This window comes from Barbatula barbatula (assembly GCF_947034865.1).
Source record: "Barbatula barbatula genome assembly, chromosome: 9".
Lineage (NCBI taxonomy): Eukaryota > Metazoa > Chordata > Actinopteri > Cypriniformes > Nemacheilidae > Barbatula > Barbatula barbatula.
The window spans coordinates 23,538,445-23,558,986 of record NC_136772.1 but is presented as its reverse complement, the minus strand read 5'-3'; the positions used below and the strand labels follow the sequence as shown (position 1 = coordinate 23,558,986).

The following is a 20,542-nucleotide window of genomic DNA, read 5'->3' as shown; positions in this document are numbered from 1 at the left end:
ACATGAAAAAATCTCGCTGACTGGCACAAATAAGACTGGGAATATGACTTGTCCATGAAAATGAATAGATTCTAAATTTCGTGACTACGTCACAAACTGCCTTGAGATTAGGTTGTACCACCATATACTGTATCAGATGCCAACAGACTTTTTCTCCATAACGAATCCCAGATGTCCGGACAGCAGTGCCTTTATACAATTTATTAAAATATGGATTTAGCAGATTCCGTGAGACTGTAGTGTACAGTGTGAGTTTATAAAAGTTTGCCGTAGATGTGAGATATGAATAAAAAGTGCTCATAAATGTGTGTTTAAATAGTCGCCTCCCTTGAAATGAGCGGAGGCTTTGACCACGAAACAATATTCCTTATTTCATGATTTAACCAGATGAAATCTGAATCATACAGACGGTTTGCTTTCAGACTGAATTATAACGTGATACATAAAAAGAAGGCTAGATGAAGTGATGTTTACCTAAAAGACTAACCTGGAAACCATCTTGTGGTTTGTGATGGTATTCCAAGTTTTCTGCGGAGTTCTGGGCCCAGATTCTGTGTGGGCTTGATCTTCAAACGCTCAGTGCTGGATCCTCATTTGTCAAAGCAGAATTGCACCCAAAAACAACAGGTAATTTGCTCAATGTTTTTTCCAGAATCTGTGAACTACACATGCATACACAAACGCAATAGGTAATTCATTCTGACGGGACTAGAAGGAATGTTGCAGCAGGTGTATTTTATGGTTTACTGTGCAGTGTGCGCAAGTCAATAGTCCACAGAAGACTACAGTTAACAGATGTTAGACAATAAGAAAAAGATAGAGCAATATACAGTCAAAGACTGACCAAGTGAATGATAGAGACAGGGTATCAGAGAGAGAATGGTGCCAATTGCGACAAACAAAGCCACTCAGTTCGAGGCGGTTGCGAAGAACTGAAAGAAATCCATTGTTTGCTCTGCCTCAGTACTGACAGAAATTAAATTGTGTCCGGAGACTTTTTATAAAGCAGCACAGGGTCTGAGACAATATTGCCAGTGGCTGAGAGTCAGTGGTCCTCACACAGATCTCTCTGTGTTTGCCAAAACAGATCACACGGCTTCTTTCCTCACTGACTGTACGAGATGAATTTACAGTATCTCACACTCAAACATCCCATTTGACTATCTGGAAATACTTATTGCTCGATTTAATTATACGGCGACTGTTATGATGTGGGATCACGTACATATTAGCAAGGGTTTAATCTCAGCTATTTGTTGCTTGGTCCTGAGGTTTACACTTAATAGCATTTAATGTATATTATGTTTGCTTAATGCCTCTGTTAGATCTTTGTTTGTTAATAGCAGGTTCTCCGTTCGCATGTGCGGGTCCGGCTGGAATGTTTGAGCAGTTTCTGGTGTTTTCATGAGGTCCGAGATCAATGACATTATAATGTGCTCCATGCAGAAAATGATATGCCGTTTTTTTATGTATTTAAAAACGACCTCTCATCTAAATATCCAGTCCTCGTTCATTATGAGTGGATTTATTCAATTAACATAGAGTAATAATAGCAGGGGCTGCATGTGCGGCGCACGTGCACAGGTAGAAGTGAGGTCTTGTTTGACTCTGAATGTATCATGCAGCCGTGCTGGAAAACACACGCAGAGACACGCTGATGTAATCAGCAGTGACGGCGGAGGCTCACAGATCAGAGACTGAAGCGAGAGAATGAGTGATGATAGTTGGAATGGAGTTTATAGCTTTATATTAAAATAGCACACAGACATGGTGGACCAGACAGAGAGACTACAAAACAAGACTGATTACACAAAGAGAGAGAGAGAGAGAGTGGTAGGCATGTGTCCTGCATTGTGTTGTTTAGCATTGTGTAACGTTGTGCTGCAATATAGTGTGCAACGTGGTGTCGTATAGTATGTTGTATTGTTAAGTGGCAATATACGTTGTTTTGTGTCAGATCTTTTAATTTTTTTACTTACTGTGCTGAAAGGTGTGGCTTTGCGGTTTCTGAGTTTCTGGTCTGTATTTATTAGCATCTGTATACACACACACTTGGCTTTGAACTGCTCTCTTTCTGGTCATCATGTTCACACACATTCTTATTAATGTGAGACATTAATCCGAAGCATGCAGAGCTTTACCAGCTCCTGAGGCTGTTGCACAGATCCATTCTGAACTTACCTGCGGTTTTCATTTGTCATACTTATCAAAAATGTTCCACCATAAAACTATGATAATCAGTCCCCCAAAACATGGTTACTACACTTTTACAATAATCAAACCGTGGTAAATTTCGATGGGTATGCAATAGTCATATGTGATACCATGTGCCATGTAAATACCATAGTACATAAAGATGTTATTCATTCAGTGCCATGTTATTTCAAAGTACTATGTTTATATCATCTGATACCACCACAGTACAGTTTTCTGCAAGAGCACTGGTGGTGGTGGGGGGTTATCTAACTCTTTAGATGCGGATTAAAATAAACAGCATGCAACATCATTGTGTGTATCAGCAGTATCAGTGATGTGTTAAATGGGCTAAATTGTGTAATTGTGTGTGTAGGGCCAGGGGCGTCTCTGAGAGCTCCAGAGCTTTTAGTGGAGACACACATCATTGCTTTACTGGTTCCCAGTTGACCCGATTTGTCTCCAAACAGATCATATTTCTCATGTTTAAAACCACACGCACCCTTGGTGTAATCAGGATGCTGTTTAAGACGCCGTCTAGATTGAAGATTTACTCTCACCATTCTGTAGCGCACCAAGCGTGTTAGCGACGGTGCTAGAAAGGTGGAACCATGTTGCTGTGACACTCCGGGGACCAAACAGATGGTAACACACACACTGTAGTGGACGTCAGTGGCTTCAAACAGGCAAACAAATTGTCCCGCAATGTATTTGAATAAAGGAAGTTGTGTAACTGCCCCCCCATCTGAAAGCGACACAGATTGTTGTAGATGTTGATTAATGGCAGAGATATGAAATGTAAATGTTTGCACTGTTGTATACGTCCTCTGCCGTTGTGTGAAAATGCGGGTCAGACACCTGAACGGCAGCAGGGTGCTGAGCGGGCGGGACGGAGATCAGCCAGGGGACAGCAAATGCATTCAGATTATACCGCTGCTCAGGACGCATCACAAAATCTCCCTGTTTGATTTTAGCTCATTTATCATTATTCTCTTTGGCAAGCACAATGTCATCCGCTCCCAGAAGAATTATAGGATTGCACTGCAGAAGACAAACAATTTACTGGCACTTTGCCTCAGTGAACAACGCTGTCTGCCTGCCAGCTCCCATCCATTTCACTGTTCGCACTATACGTCACAACACTCAAACATGCACACACACACTATTTGTACAGGCACCAACAAACTATGAGCACAATGCGCATCTCAACAAACAGCGAACTCACATACCACAGACCTAAATATATGTGTACCGTACAAAGACCTGAAAAAACATAAAAATATGCTGTCAATATCTGTTTTTTCAGTAATCATAAAGATCAACACATTGGTGTTCATCATTTAAATAATTGGTTCTCAAACTGGGGGCCCAGAGATGGATCGAGGGGGCCACAGATTTTTTGCCATTTTTTGAAATTTAGAAAATTACCTTAGATTTGTGCGACCAAACATGATAAAAAAAGACTACCAACCAAAAGAATTGACATTCCAGCATTGTATAACTGAATATGTTTTTGGTTTAATAAAAATGATAAGATCTTTATTTGGGGGGCCGCAAAGTAATTCACAAATGGGGCCTTACAATGAAAACGTTTGAGAACCACTGATTTAAACGATTGTCTTTTTAAGTTTGCTTCCCTAATTCCTACCCATCCTATATTTCTTCAAATTTTTCTTCTAATATCCCCATTTGACAAATGCATAAACACCATCAATACGGGCCTACCAGGCCATCGCAACAATAGCGGTCTACCAATCGTGTGAGTTTGGGGCAGGACTTCCTTCTTCTGGCAGATCAATGCCATAAGGCAGGATTGTTCTGGAAACTAATTACAAAAATTACAAGAAATCCAGAAGTATAAAGGAAAGCAGGAAAAAGATGGTGGCGGTGAGAGAATCAGGATAGAAACGAGAATGTGAGCCTGGCAGCACTTTTAGGACGAACTCCCCCTTGGTTTCTGCCGCAAATGAGCTGTGAGGAGCTGCCGCGGGCCGAATGCCGGTGCGGTGGAGGAGAGCGGGAGGGATGGGGCGGAGGAGAGAGGGGGATAGCGCCGGAAGGAGCCTGACAGCCCAGCCCCTGCTCCGCCCCCACCTCAGCGTCCCACACTGGCTCTGTCCCCCTCAGCCACTGCATTCTCCAGACATTTACATTATTCAAAGATAAATGCATTGTCAATTCTGTGTCTCCACACACTAGATATGTGCGCGGCTCCGCTCCCAGTACTGCCAAGGGTCTCTCACCCCTGCTGCCCACAAGACATTCTACAAATGAAATCAAATGGATGCTGCTAGAGTGTAGAATAATTTAACCCCGCAAAGTGTGTGCGGTTGACTATGATTAAAATACAACATAGCAAAGCTGTGTGAATTTATCACCACAATGTCACTTAGAGTTTTTGCCCTAGATCGGGCGAGAAACGGCCAGTGATTTCAGGCTCACGGTTCGATATATCTCGGTGTCATTTCTTGTCGTGTGTAAGTAAGGTTGTCCCTCGGAGAGAACGTGATATTGATAAAGTGCATTACTGTGTTCTTGCCACTAAGAGATAATAACCTGTTCGGTGGCCTCCCCTCGTGCATACATTATGCATCAGCGTAAAATCGTGACGCACGGTCATTTGCGAACAAACGCGGCGATCACTCTCTCTTCCATGAAGATTAACACCCTGTTTTTCGATATTATGACACATATCCCTGAAACTCCATTAACATCGAGCTCTTTGTGTATGTGTGTGTGTGGGAGAGAGAGACAGTGTATATATGGACCCAGTGAGTCCGCTGAGAATCTACTTTCCTAATGAAGGCAATCTCTGAACACTCCTGAGATCTCTGGCAAATGGCGTGGGCTTTCATCCTCCATTTTGTGAGATCATAACATGGGCCGTAATGGACCACGTCTACCCACCACAATAATTACCCATCCGGCCCACCCCCTTTTACAAGCACCACTTTTATGGCCCAGAGGCCTTCCGCATGGGCGAGAGTCCGTTGGATAGGGCCCGAGAGAGAAATGAAGGTCTCGACGCAAATGTGTGTCACCAATGTCCCGCAAACACTCTTTACTTAATAGCTGTAATCTCTATTTAGGTAGACATGATGCACAAAACAGGAGCCGACTAACACTGGCTTGCTCAGCATTTAAAAAAATGCACGTAACACGATGAGAAATACTGTAAATCATGGCATTTTCAAAACAGATTTAACATCGACAGATCAAACCATAACAAAAGCACGCTCGGGTTCACGACGCGCGACCGGAGGGCATGTTTCAGGGGTTTTCCTGCATATATGTAACCGGATCATCTCTCACGCTTTAAAGACAATAAACCCATCGATTGTCTAAGAAGTGCCTTTTTTGAAGCACAAGTGTGGTGTGAATATATTATACCTGTGGAAGTGAGTATGATAAAAACCTTTCCCGTGCTCAGGTAAGCGTTTCTCCAGGACAGGACAGGTGTCTCCCGCTCCTGATAAGTTGTTTAATTAACCATTTGTAAAGTTCTGTTCATGGAAAGACTGCCAAGCTTAAAACCTGAGACCCACGAACAAAGCTGTCCGCAAGCCATTTTTCATATTTAATAGTTGGAGGCCATTTTACAGAAATAATGTGTCTGGGATTACAAATGAAAAGTGTGGAGATTCATTCTTTATCATACAGACAGATTAAACTCCAAACCCTGTTGCTGTAATAGGTGCACTTGTAGCGTTACATAAATTAGAGCACTAATTACATCAGTTTTTAACATAATAACACACCGCTCCGAATCCAGAGATGTAATTTATAGCGAAGCCAAGTTCATTCTCCAGAACAATCCATTTCTCGCTGCGTCTCAGGGCTAATATGATGATGTGCTGTGGAATTCGGAGCATCTGAATCTCTCATCGCACAGCCAAATTTAAGATAAATGAAGATGTGTTTCATTCCGTCATAATTTCACACTGAACATGCCATAAAGGATGACATCCATATGGATCGAGGGTGGAGGTGGGGTGTGGTGTTTTTACGCGTCTGTAATTTATGGCGTCTTTCTTGCGTGATAAGTTTTTTGTCTGTCAGGTTGGTGGAGGAGAAAGGGAGGACCAGCCTCTGAGACAGAGAGAAACACCGCACCATGTTTGCTGGGTTAAATCTCCTAATGATAAAAATAAATCAAAATCATCAGCTGCTGGTGAGCTCAATGTATGTTGAGGATGTAGTCCATAGTGAAAAATACTGATAAAACGATGGTGCCACATTCTACACCCAGAAAACAGTATTTTCATCTTGAAATAAAAACAATTGTGTTTTAATGCGATTAAAGGATGCTGGGTTATTTCAAGCCAACGTTGGGTCAAAGAGGGAACAACCCAACAGTTGGGTTAATAATAAATCAATCTATGCTGTGTTGTTTCAACCCAAAATGCTGTTTTTTTAAACAATTGTGAAGTCAAATTTGCCAAATTCTGGTTAATTGAACCCACAGCTGGGTTTGTCCATATTCGATCCAACGATGGGTTGAAATGACTCAACATTTTTAGAGTGTATGGAGGTTCTTTTTTTATGTCGTTATAAACTCATTGCACAGTGCAAGATCATTGATTGTTTTAGTTGATCCAAATAAGTGATACCAATACAACGTGACAGAGGTATTTCTTGAATTGCATTGAGATGTATGCGCAATTTCCATTTTGTGTTTCTGTTTATCAACCGTACTGGTTTATACGCATATTAAAAGATTCCACTGTAGATGTATAAAAGTTATGTGCTCATGGAAAAAAGCAAGACTCTATATTTTTTACTATTTGTAAACATATACATGACTGTAGAGAATATATATGTAGGCTATATATATATATATATATATATAGAGAGAGAGAGAGAGAGAGAGAGAGAGAGAGAGAGAGATCTGGAAGAGGGATGTATATCGCTGTGTGTGTGTGTGTGTACAGACTCATAGCTAGTAACTATTAGTCTTCATTATTTTCATGCTTGTGACAACTGTGGCATGATGCTGCGCCCCAAATGGAGGGCATAATGTAATGTGATGATGTATGAAGACCCGCTAACATTAAAACAATCCACACCACTCCAGAAATGGTCTTTTTCTCAGACGGAAAGAGAGGAATAGGAGGGAGGTCATTTCTCTACAACTAAACATCACCAATTTGCTGTTTCAGCAATGTTAACAGCAAATCCAGCAGACAGGTCTGACCTTTAGTGATGAGACCAAGTCAGATCTACAGTTCTTTCTGCCTGGTACAAATCCAGATCTGCGTAATAATGACTACACTTTTTTATTACTACAAGATTTTCCCAGCTACAGCGGTTTTCTGATATGATAGATGGTAGATTTATTTATCACCACATGATTCATCTTTGGTTAACATGCCTTCAGTTCTGTCAAAATATTGAAATATTTTCATTTGAGGTCTGAAAAAAGCATTTTGCTCATGTCATGATGTGATTGAGAAAACTTGGTACGTTGTAACTTTTTGTGGTTAACCAGGTTATACTATTCTGCCCAGAAACAGTTTGGTTATAACCAAATTTTATTTCAGTTCAAGTTCAATACATTTACTTTTGCAGATCGTCTTTTTTGTAATTAGTTATGACTTAAAGACAAGGACAGGGGTGATCTTTTAGGGGGTTGAGTACCTTGGAAAATGTAATACTCCTGAGGTCAAAGTGACAGAGAAGACAGAGAACACAGAGGACTTTCCCTTAAGTCTTTGGTGAAATTGATTTGCTCATCTTACAAGCAGTTATAGTCAATCAATTAGATCAATTAAGGTATGATAGCTCTTCTACCCAACACTTATCAAGATTAAAGCTTCAGCAAACATCAAAGCTATATCGAACCTCCATACTATTTAAATATTTAAGAATAAAGGCACAGTTGGAACATAGCACAGTACTGTTAACACAATAAATATTAGTGCATAATAAATAACGGGTTTGTATCAATAAGGCACATAAATGTTAATAGATATGGGGTTAAGAGAAGACATTGGGTTTGGTCCCAGGCACGTTTATCTGGACAATGTTCATGGTCAAACTCTCTCTCTTCTTTTGCTTCATCCGCCTGTTCTGGAACCAGATCCTAACCCGATCCTCGCTGAGATGTAAATCTTGGGCTATTTCATTTCTTCTAGACCTGCTGAGGTACTTGTTGAAGTGAAACTCTTTCTCAAGTTCAGTGAGTTGTCTGGTGGTAAACATTGTGCGTGTGGTGTCGCTCGGTCCATGCGCGTATCTGCTGTCTGCGAAAAGTGTAGACAAGGTCAGAAAAACACCCAAACAATTGTTTCACTATTGACAAAACAAAACGATATGTTAAAGCGAAACGTACTGCTTTGGTGGATATTGCTTTTGATTCCCATCCAACTGTACGTGTTAGATGGAGCAATGTCGCAACCCTCCCGAGACTCATAGAAACTTTCGGATACGCAGACCTTTTGCGCATGCGTTGTAAAGTCGGTATGTCTGAACTCACATGTTTCCCCACAGTTGTCGTAGCAGCCCTCGAGGATGTTAGTGTCCACGGCTCCCGTGCAGCATGCGTAAGCTACATTTATATTTCGTTCCGGACCCTCGTTTCTACCATAATGCACTGTGAAAGTACCTTGAAGCGTGTCCGGAGTTAGTCGGGTGTTGACAGGTTGATCCAGAACGCTTGTCTGTCTTTCTCGGGTGTAAGACTGGCGCCCAGTCTTTCTCTGGTCCTCACAGTACTTGGCCGTGAGTCTCGCCAGGTCTCCGCGTGGGTAACGGTGTAAAAACGAGGTCATTATCTCTCCTAAAGCGTCACTTTAAATTGTGAATGATAGCTCGCGCCGCTTGTCTTTCTGTACTTTCGGACTCAACATGTAAATATTGCCTACATCGATGGGCGGGGCCTTTTTACTCTGACCAATCAAAAGCTACCCGTGTGGCTGGTCTGGAGGCAATGCTGACCTTATATCTCGGCCATATAACATATATTTTTTAAATGATATACTTAAATGCACCCCTCTCCCGTTTGTTAAAGACATAATTTATTAAACATTTTAAATGAACTTATGATGCCTATACTCATGGTGAACAAAACCATGTCACTTATTTAAGTCGAATACACGAATTACACTGCAAAATATGCCATTTTTGTGAGAGCCAGTTTTCATCCATTGGATAGGTACATATGATTCCCAGCATTTTACTACTTTGTATTTTATTTGGTTTTGTATTTCACTCTATGAATTTTTAAAGAATACAAAAGAATAATAAAGCAGATTTCCTAAAAGGTTTTTCATCATTGTATAGTGTGATAAACTGTGCGCTCGGCTCTGCGGTTTTGTCCCTTTTGAGCAGAAGATGGACGCTGCGCATCTGGCTTCTCCCCTCGGAAGACTCTGAACTGCTGTCGAGGAAAATTGTGCACAATCGGTGATTGATGACCTGTATCCAGCAAACACCCATGACAACTGCAGCACTCAAACTAAGAGTCGCACTGTTTTTCTCGTGTTATCGTGCGTTTATTCTGAGCTGATTCTACAACGAAGAACAGCGCAATGACTCACATTTGTTTAAACACTGAACGTCGTAACAGTGAATTTGTTTTCCCCTAACGAGCATTTGATCCAGCCACCCATAACGAGTAGACCTACAGGCCTGTGAGATACCCAACCGCTTAACCTGTCCAGATTAGACTTGAACAGATAGAGGCCTGCACATAAATACCAAAAAGAAAGGCGAAATGGGTTCCTGAATTAGGATTTTCAAGAATGATCTCGGTTACGAACACCCCATTGGAGAGGAATTCTGCTATAAGATGAAAAACAACAATTTAAAATAAATGATATAGGCCTATTAATTTCTGATTTTTCTGCTTGTATATTGTCATTTATTGTTCCTTAATGCACCTACAACAAACACTTATGAGCAACCATTTGAATTGATTTTTATTTGAATATAAAAAAAGGTCTGTCTTCATAAATATCTATTACTTCATTCATATATATTACCCGTTGGTTAGTGTAAAGTACTTCCACAAACCTGTTCAGCGTTAGCACATTTATTGATTACCCCTTTTAATATAGGCTACTTCCCCTTTTAATTTAATTTTACTAACCTCTGTTGAATAACAAAACATGTATTAACCTTATACAGGTAATTTAATAATAATAAAAATAATATATTCTGTTCACATTTTTTAGTGTTCAAACTATGTCCCCTTTCTAATGCGGAAGGTAAAATTAATTTAGAGCACATTTCATAATAATGACGGATGGAAATGCATGTTATTACGCCATATAGGGACAGGCAGCTGTTAACTTCGTAGAAAGGCAAAAATCGATTAATCTGGCTATGCACCAATTTCACCTATGATCACTGTTTCTTTCCATGATTCGTTTTTATTCAAATTATTACTTTAATTAATTTATTATTCTCATTTTATGTTTTTTAATAGAAATATGTCCTTACCCCAATTTTTGAACGCTTTGAGGCTCTTTGGCAACATGTCTTTCCAGCTTTGAGTTCTCTGTCATTCATGCCATGTAGGTAGCCCGAGTGTGTTGTCACGGTCTCTCTCTCTCTCTCTCTCTCTCTCTCTCGCTCTCTCTTTGGACAAAGTTTGGCCTCTTGCAGTTTGAAATGTGTTTTCAGAGTTGAGAAAGCAAAAGGCTTTGTTCATAAAGAGGTGGAATCAGTACCGAGACTGAAGGCGACGAGTTTTTGATTAATGAGCTTTGAAATGCCTCGCTGGGGGAAAGCGGGAAACAGCCTATTCTTTCAGAGAAGGCTTGCCGATGCTTACAAAGGCAGAGACGTTTTAGGCTATTCGTTACGACATTATAAAGTGCGTTTTAAAATGCAGAGACCTATGTGTATTAATTCTTGAACCGTAGTGTAAGTTAATGATATATGTAACTGTTTATATAATAGAAAACATACTCTTTGCCTCAGGGCATAGCAGAACATCTAAGGAGACCCATCCCAGTCTATGAAGAATGAATAGATTTCTTTAAGATAGTAAAAGTCATGGTCTTTCAATACAGCATTCTAGCCTTTTCCAGAATTGATCAAATTTGCCTATTGGGCCACTTTTGCAAGATAACATATTTTAAAGAACTTTCAAACACATTTAGGCTACACTTGTTTTATATATAGCTGAATAAAAGTACGATAAGAAAGTTTCTTAATTGACAATAGAAATTGCTTGTAGTCCTCTTCCATTGAATCGAAAATAATTGCAATATGTAGTAAGATTTACTGTGGCGCTTTTACTGTAAACAGCCATTGTGCGTGCGCGCGCACATTCAAGTGCATCTGGATGCTGGAGAGTGCCGAAGGTTCCTTTGTTTACTATTCTTATGTTTCCAAAATGGCGCCTCAGACATGTGAGCTGGGCGACATTCAATTTAAAAATCTATCCATTTACGCAAGTTATAGAATGCGTTTAATGAATACTGAATGTAACCGTGAAAATGCATGGATGTATGGACATGTATGATGTGCAGTTGCGTCTGTTCGCTTTATTTACAAAACGATTAACACAATAAAATATAACATTTCCATATCGTTAACATTTCATAATTTAATCATAAATTACGTAACTTACAAAATAACATGTATAAAGGATGTGAGTGTGTGGTGTTTTTAAGAGACATATATTAACATGGCACTGACACAAAATTGCCAGATTTCCAATTATTGTGAAAACAAACAAACAAACAAAAAGAAACAAATAAACGAAATGTCGAGATCCTTGCGTTGTTATCTCTTCATTTGCAGAATAGTTTATTCTTCAATTGAAACAGAAATACACCAGTCACACAATATTACCTTGTTTGCACCAGTTCTAAGAAAACGTCAACGGGGTTTGCTCCAAAATAAATTCTACAATTGTCCATATAAATAATGTACATCAAAAGATAAATAATGTGCGTTAGGAAATCGATAAATAATAAATATAATACTCGCTCGAGACAAACGTTTGTCATACAATCTTGAGAGAAAATAATAAATAATAATGATACGGATTCGGTAACAGACGACTTAACAAAGAATCGACTTACAAATGTCATCTCTATGGATGCCTAAACTGTCAAATCTACAGAACTTACCTTCAAGTAATACTTTATGGAAATTGCCCTCATTCTGCGCATATAGCTCCTCCAAGAACCAAACAACTGACAACAACACACTCCTGTGCATCTCCGAGACAGCCGAGAGAAATGGACCACAGCTATTGTTAAAAATTATTACAATCATAGCAGTAATACTTATATCAATAGTCGTAATAATACAGGATAATACGTTACGCTTCTCTCGGAGTGTACTTTTATAAATTCGTTTAACTAGTGAGGTAATAAAAAAAGCGGCGTTGCGCTTTTGCACACGGATGGGATCCTTACAGATGCGTGAGTTTTGGCACATCCTGCAGCCTTCCCTGAGACGCGTGGTGAGAGCTGAGGTCTGTGTATGTGGGATGGGGGTCACACGGTCCGTGGTGATGGTTGCCCGGAATCTGAGCGGCACAGCTGTAGTCCACACTGGCGGATGAGGGATGGGGAAGATGGCCGAGGTTGAACATAGGGCCCGAGCCTGGCATTGAATCAACGAAGTTCCCCCCGACATACACGGGACTACCTTGTAAATTGGCACTGGCAAAGCTACCGTTCCCTTGCATGCTGTGGTGGTCGTATTCTGTGCCCGGGTACCTTTTTTGTTGCGGTATGCAGCCGCCTAATGGCGCCGTGTAGGCTGCCAAGCCGTACATGTTCTGCTGCGGTTTGGCGAATGGCGGGGGAGATGGCGCGTCGTAGCTCAGGCCGTTTACGTTCGGAAGCTGACCAGAATATCCAATATGATTCGAGCCACTTAGCGGCGGGCTCCTGTCCGGAGAGTGTCCTAGGGGAGAGTGCATTATGCCTTTAGCTTTTTGATCTTTTTTGTACTTCATCCTCCTGTTTTGAAACCAGATCTTTATTTGGCGCTCAGTCAGATTGAGTAGATTAGCCATCTCCACTCTTCTGGGGCGACACAGGTAGCGATTAAAATGAAACTCCTTCTCCAGCTCCACGAGTTGCGCGCTCGTGTATGCAGTGCGCACCCGTTTCGAGGCAGGACCAGGTGGACTCTTGTCATCGCAGGTTTCTCCTGTAAAATGCAAGGCGTTAGTAACGTCACACTGCCTGTTACATCACCAGTGAGAGACATGAGCTACTGTACACAAAGGAACCCTCCCTATTAATGTGACCTACGAAAGCCTTGGGTGCAGTTATTAACGACATAATTCATTTTTATGCAGGCTACCTAAACTCCTCCTCTCCTGCCACAGACACACATACCTGCAGCTGGGCAGTTAGTGCTTTTCTGCTTGGCGTTTTGACGGGTCTCTTTCATCCATGGGAAGATTTGTTTGGTGATGACTGGAGTGGCAGTGCTGGAGCCAGTGCTGCTGGGAGATTTCTTTTTTTGAGTGGAGCTGGTGTTCGGGCTGGGTGAGCTAGCCGCTAAAGGGGCAGCCTGCTGCTGCTGCTGCTGCTGCTGTTGCTGCTGCTCTATGATATTCTCTGGTTGGCTGTTGCTGTGGCTGGCACTGGGTCGCATACAACTGCCATTGATGTCTCCATTTTTGTGTGCTGGCGGACGGGCTGATGTGGTTTGAATAGGACAGATTGGATTTTGATAGTCATTCTCTATGCTGGAGGACGAGTAGCCCTGGTGTGCAGGACCGTATGTGTAGGAGTCAGATTTCAGGTAGGAATATCCTCCAAAGAGTCCAGCATTGTCATAATAAGTGGTTTTCTGCATTGTGAAGTTTCAAACTAGCAAGGCCTGTGAACCCCTATCCAATTGCATGGGCTCCTCGGTCACGTGATTGGAGCTTCCCACAAATGATATGTCCTTGGACCTGAAAGACAATTAGTCAATTTGAGTGAAGATTGCTGCAATAAGGGTACGTTTACAAACAGATTATAACACACTATAAGGCCTAAACTCCACATGCCTGGTCCCCCTCTTAATTAAATCGATATGTTTATACCCATGAATCTATGTGCCGAGCATTTCTTAATTTGATTGTTTATAAAGAAGGGCCATAAAAATATGTTATTGCCAGACTTAACTATATATTAAATAAGAATTGCATATAGATTAATTTCAACTAGATAGACAGCATAGTTTCAATGATATCATTATAAAGGAAGCAATGTTAGCAGCGCAGTTATTCCAAAGACAAAAATAAATGCATTTATTCCATAAAGGTATTGCAAAGTATTGTTTTTAAATAAATTCTTATTTTTTTATTAATCATTCACTACTATTTTATCCTTGACAAGGCTTTCATGTGCTTGCCTTTCAAACCCCCAAAGCTTTTCACTTTCAGAACTCTAGGCAATAAGGCAACAACAGGGTTAAAGTTTAACCCCATTGAGTGAAACGATACTGCAGCAGAAGGGGCATCAGCATTTCTCTCCAAACAATATCCCATTCTTTTCAGACTCATTCCTCAATACAAGACATCTTTGCGTTTTTAAGGGTTTTAAATCTACATCAAGCTATAAAACATAAGACACATTTTAAAAGAATGCGTGTTAACTAGTACCCCATATATCACATAACGTAATGAAAATAAAATAAATAAACCACACGCACACACAAACAATGAGCCGCTATTTCCCTTCGAGCGTACAATATATATATGAGACTGCTTTCAGGATAATGAAGTAGTCTGTTCATTCCACATTTATCCAGTTTTATGTTTTGACTTTTACATGATCGTCTGTTGCTGTATTGATTCTGACTGGCTGGTTGTGAACATTAAAGGAACTACTCAAATGCAAGGCCTCATAACATTTCAAATGCTCCAACACATTTATTCATTTCTTAATTCTACATTTGGGCTTCGTTATTAGACCTTAGAGCAAAGAAGGGCTGGACTGGTGGTTCGCTCACATATGTTAATATCATCGCAAGTGTGATCCGTGACAAATGGTCGGGTGCAGTCTGGCACCTTCAGTTCTCTCGCAACCCAAATGTGCACTGTAGCTCGCTATAGGCTCCACGCTTTATTTCTCTATTTTTCCGTCCTGAACACATGCTTACACCAGCACACGTCCAGTATAGTTAGTCGTCCTAAAGCTCCCCGCGATACATATCAATACACCTGTCATCGTGGAGCCATGCTAAATTTATGACTGGCCACACTACGGGCCTAACAGAGGGGTGAGAAGAAAGGCGCTCCTCGAGACTTGATACCGTCAGAGGGGTAAAACTCTTAGCGTAGGAGGATGGCTGGGGGTAAGAATGTCTCGCTACAGCCAAAGCGGACAGCCCGCCAGTATAAATCCAGCCGAGTTCAGACACACACTGTTGTCTTCTTAAAACCTTCCTAACCTTCCCATGGAGCAACGTTTTGCCCGGATTAGTGTGGACTTTATGAGGACATGCTCAGAAGGGATGTTTTATTTCTCTTGTAATCGAGGATGCTTTTGCATAACCACACATATATTTAAAATCGAGGGATGCAGAGCGCTGTGCGTTGACGCAAGTAAACAATGTTTGTTGTATTGGTGTCCGAGCAACACAATCGGTTGTAAATAAAGGGGATTTACAGACAACATTGCAAGACCGAATCATTTTGAAATGATCGTATTGCGTTGATTTTACAAGAAGCACGTGTTCCTTTTTATTGCCTATAATTTTCACGAGCTGCGATAGAGTCAAATTATAATTCAGAGAAGGTATTAAAGTAAATTGTATTTTATGTGAGTACAAAATATTAAAACATGTGAAGGGGAGAAATCACTTACCGCAGTCTGTGGCTGTTTCTCCGCGCTTTCCCCTTAAACGATCTTCATGATTTGGGTTTGGACCTAAAGAATAAAAACACATTTGAATTGTTGCTTTCTTTTCTTTTCTATTTTGTTCAATTTTCCCTTCTTCATGAATTCTACGGGGGTTGATACATGGGGTTCTAAAAACTGTAGCATACATTTTAAATTCCCAACACCTACTTACCCAGTATTGGATTGCGTAATAATAATATTGTATAATACTTTTATTAGGCTCTTACATTGAACCACACATTTATAGCACAGATACATTTACTCGTTTCCCTGAAATGGTTTCTGCCTAAACGAATTAGTTTGGTGCTTAAACGATTTGAATAATTGTGCGGGTTTTAAGAGTCAAATCTGTATCTAAGAGGAAAAACTGACATAAGCGGTTTTACACAAAGAGACGCTGACCAAAATATTTAGCACTCATAAGCCTTTTGTGTGACCTTTGGCTTCCTCTGCAATAACTCACTGATTAATGAACAACGAACGGAAGGGACTCAAGTAATCTCAACACTATCCACAGTACACAACTTTTCACCGGTGATTTTAAAACCAAGCGAGAGGACGATATTTAAATCCACATCATACCAGGCAGATGAGCTGTTCGGTTCGGTTTCACACGGCAAAGCCTTTTCAATCGTGAGGCGAGGACCCTGCTTGGAACCCGGCTATGGATTATTGATACGATTATGTTTGTGGTTATTTGGTGTTGGACCGCATTGCAAGAGAAAGCGTGTTTGCCTGTATTTAAAGTTTGTGTGTCAGGTTCAAAGTCTTCCTTAATAGGATAAATGTATCGAACACTGCAGCTTAACATGGTCTGCCTTTATGAGGCAACAGTGTTTTCGCCCACTCACTCCCACGGTAAGTTTGGTACTCATAATGGAACAATGGGTTGTAGAAATAATAGACTCTGGCTGGTTATATGTGTGTGGTAATATATAATATATATCATAAGTACTACTGATTTAAATGTTTTCATTGCCTTTTATGTATTTGCCTATTTATATTGCTACGTAAAGATGCTAAGTTATTTGTCTCTGTAGCGTCTAGTTAAAATAATCGGAAACACGAATTTCGTTCGTCCAAAAAAAACGTTATTTGTGTTAAAGATTTTTGTAAGATCTTGCGAAATGAATGCAATGGGCGAGAAAAATGCTTTGTGGCTAAATGAGACAATTCATCCTGCATTTCGAAAAATATTGCAAACGGAATAATATTCAATTAATAGCAGCTAGAAAATAAGTGTTAATTTTGTAAATATCATTCAGTAATCAAAGCTCAGTTGCGAAGCTGGTTTAAAAAAAATGAATGGAAGTAAAATTAGAAAAGAGAGTATAAGTCTTCATGTGAGGTTTAAATCGGATTTGATTTCGTCAGACATCTATATTATTATTCGTTGCACAGTATCCATTTAACAATAATGCTCAAATAATTACAGTTACATTTATTAAATTGCTTATTTATTTTGTTAAATTTCATTTTGGAAACGGATTCATATGTAATAGATTGAAGCGGCTTAAAAGTACTATCCTTTTGGGTACACTGCAGTCTAAATGAGAGAAACACTCAAAACGATTTGATCGTGTGCAAACAAAATAGCCTAACCCACATATATCATGTCTAACACAGCATTGACTATAACACAAATTAAAGTGATTAACGACCTCACATTGTATAACACAGATGTTCAATTCCGTTTCATGGCAAAATCAGCTGACAAAATATGTGCATGTGTATAAAATAAAGCAAAATGAAAATTCGTCCGAGCTAACATTGTAAAGTAGTCATGGATGCCATAAAGGCTGTAAAGCAGTCCCAAAGATGTCTTTCAATGTCTTCAAATCGCGCTAGCTCAGTTACTATAGGCAGCGGCATTAATAAAGATCAGCTGCTTTGAATGGAATAAATCATATTTTTACGACGGCCTAATGTAAACCCACGCTTAAAGGTTACGTTTTGCCATGCAATTGCTTACCTGTGAGTCAATTTATTATATTGCAGCGCTTCCTAGTCTCAATATCTCTCAGTGCTGCTACTCGTATAAATCCTTCACCCTTTGTCTATAGACAGTACTGTCTTAAAACTGATCTCGCGCTTTTCCATGCATTTCCATATACCGATGCAGACAGTATTCCCGAAAGAATGGAGCCACTCACTCAGCTACCAATAAAAAGCCAAGAAGATCTTCTTATTCCAAAGCGAAATATTATTGGCAATCAACTTCTCATTGGAAAGGAGAAAAACGTTTTACAGAGGCAGGCTCACCGAATGAGTCGACATTAGGAAACCTTTATCATGACAAATAAAGGCGCTGCCTTAAAATACAAGCATATTTGTTCACGTGATCTGGGTCGTAGATTGTCCTGATTGAGGCTGCTACTCCAAAGAGCTTCACCTCACAAATACATTTTTAAAAGCAAGAGCACTAGCATTCCCTCACCCATTGTAAAATCATATTTCCACAAGATCTCTCTCTCTCTCTCTCTCTCTCTCTCTCTCTCTCTCTTACGATGTGGTTAGCCAATGTAGCGGAGTGTTTTGCTAGGATAAAATGGTTTAATTATGGGCTCGAAAATAGAGAAATAATGTAATCCAATGATCAAATAAAGGACAAAGAAACGTGTTATTGTCTGTGGTTTTTTGGGGGGGGAAACCAACAATTTGCTAATATAGAACGCGTTGATTTTTTTATCACACATAAAAAGGGTGAAATAGGCCTAACTGCTTTTAAAATGACTGTGATTAAATGGGGTTTTAGAACGGTGCTTTTGTATTGCTATTTACACGAAAGTGCTAGTGTTATTGGGCTTTAAGAGACCACTGAAATATTGTTTGACGATTACGGTTCAGGCAATGACAGCAATTTATGACCTCGTCAGCCACAGAGATTCATCAAAATCATCCCAAATGTTATATTATTCATTTAATGAAGCAGTTGCCTGGATTTCACCGGAAATAAACGTGTAATGCGTGTGTGTTTTTTTTATGTATAGATTATAACTAGTTAGTCGGTGGACTGTGGGGTTCTTGTAAATAAATGACTATCCTTTCACCCTCTTCTTTTTGTAACCGTAAGACAATTCGGGAGTTTGAATGCCTGTGTACCTCGAGTCAAATGTTTGCGAATGTCTCGTATAGATGTTTAGCTGAACGGAAAAATTGAGATGAAACGGTTGGGAACGCGGCCGAGCGCAGGATTGTCCTGAGGAGAGGATGCGAGTCGTCTCCCCTTGCAGCATATGTTCACGGGCTAATAAAAGTGAAAGATTTACAGTCTACGCCCGGCCCCCAACAGCCTCTCGCCCTTTCAGGAATTACTGACCATGATTTACAACGATGCAGATCACCGTCATCCCTCTTTAACATATCATAACGCTTTAGAAATAAATCCAATCACATAACGCACAGATGTAAACAAAAGCAATAGTGGGTATCATTTTTTTCAATGTAGTTTTGTAAATGTACTATTTCAATGGCAATTATATTTGCTTTGTTGTTTTGAAAGGACGCCAGTTTTTTTTCAGAAATTATATTTATTTGTTTATTACACGTTAATAACTAGTGGCTTTTCAAATGCACCTCTGGACTAAATTTCAGCCTGTCCCTTCAATGTAAGAAAACATACACGTCTCCCACAAATGGGTGCCAGTAAATCGGGACATAACATCATCTCTGACGGATTATAAATCACAAAGAGGCCTTCGCCGATGCCCTGGCGGATGGGCAATAACAAACCAATATCATAGTGATTTGCTCTCGCATCTCTCGTACGCAAATGCATCTATAAAATGAAAATGTTCTGTAATGTCTGTATTTAACCAATATATAAAAGTGTTGCTACTGAACAGGTTTTGTTTCGAGGTTAAGACAATTGAACACCATCTCGAGGCTATTTAAGAGAACAACCAAGTTCGGTCAGTCCTCCAAGGCAGACTGAATCCAAATACAAATTTATCACAATTCTGACAGATTCGATACAAATATTAATCTTAAATGTGTACCTACCGAGCTTCTATTGACTCAAATGCTGAACGAACGTGCAGGCTACGGAGGCGTGAGGAACCGGAACGTTTGGATATTATTTTCTTGGATCTCTTCAGTTTTCAAGTCTGATAGAGTCCTCGCGATTAATGACGACGCCGTGTTTCTAGGGGACGTGCTGCATTAATTATTTAGACAATCACGTGGTCAAACGGAAAAGATACAGAGCGGAAGCATATACCGAATTCTGTCTTGGGACTCGAGAGCACAGTTTGATGTATCTTAACGGGTCCTCTGGATGAGCGAATTCATTTTCGACGAACAGCTGGAAATCAAATATGGCCGTTTGAGCAGCATTGTGAAAGCGGTGGTAGTATTGGGCGCAGTGTCACTGCGAATGGAGCTGCGTATGTTCCCGTGTATTCTTCTCAGACATCCAGGTCAATAATCAAAATGCCGTGCTGAAAGCTAGACAATGGAGAGATTCTCCCCACACGTTTCCACGCTGATTCATAAACAAAATTAGATATTAATGCATGCACGCTATTTAACTATTT

The 20,542-nt window shown here is 40.2% G+C and overlaps 1 protein-coding gene across 1 annotated transcript; it reads right to left on the bottom strand.

Annotated features, from left to right (window-relative positions):
* Window positions 1–11,731: 11,731 nt before the first annotated feature.
* hoxd3a (homeobox D3a) lies at window positions 11,732–20,145 on the bottom strand. Its single transcript, XM_079463509.1, has 4 exons — window positions 20,010–20,145; window positions 15,972–16,034; window positions 13,506–14,071; window positions 11,732–13,314 (listed from the first exon to the last, which is right to left on the bottom strand). Exons 3-4 carry the CDS (start codon window positions 13,969–13,971, stop codon window positions 12,566–12,568), a joined length of 1,215 nt encoding a protein of 404 aa, XP_079319635.1. The 5' UTR covers window positions 13,972–14,071; window positions 15,972–16,034; window positions 20,010–20,145; the 3' UTR covers window positions 11,732–12,565.
* Between the last annotated feature and the right edge of the window lie 397 nt (window positions 20,146–20,542).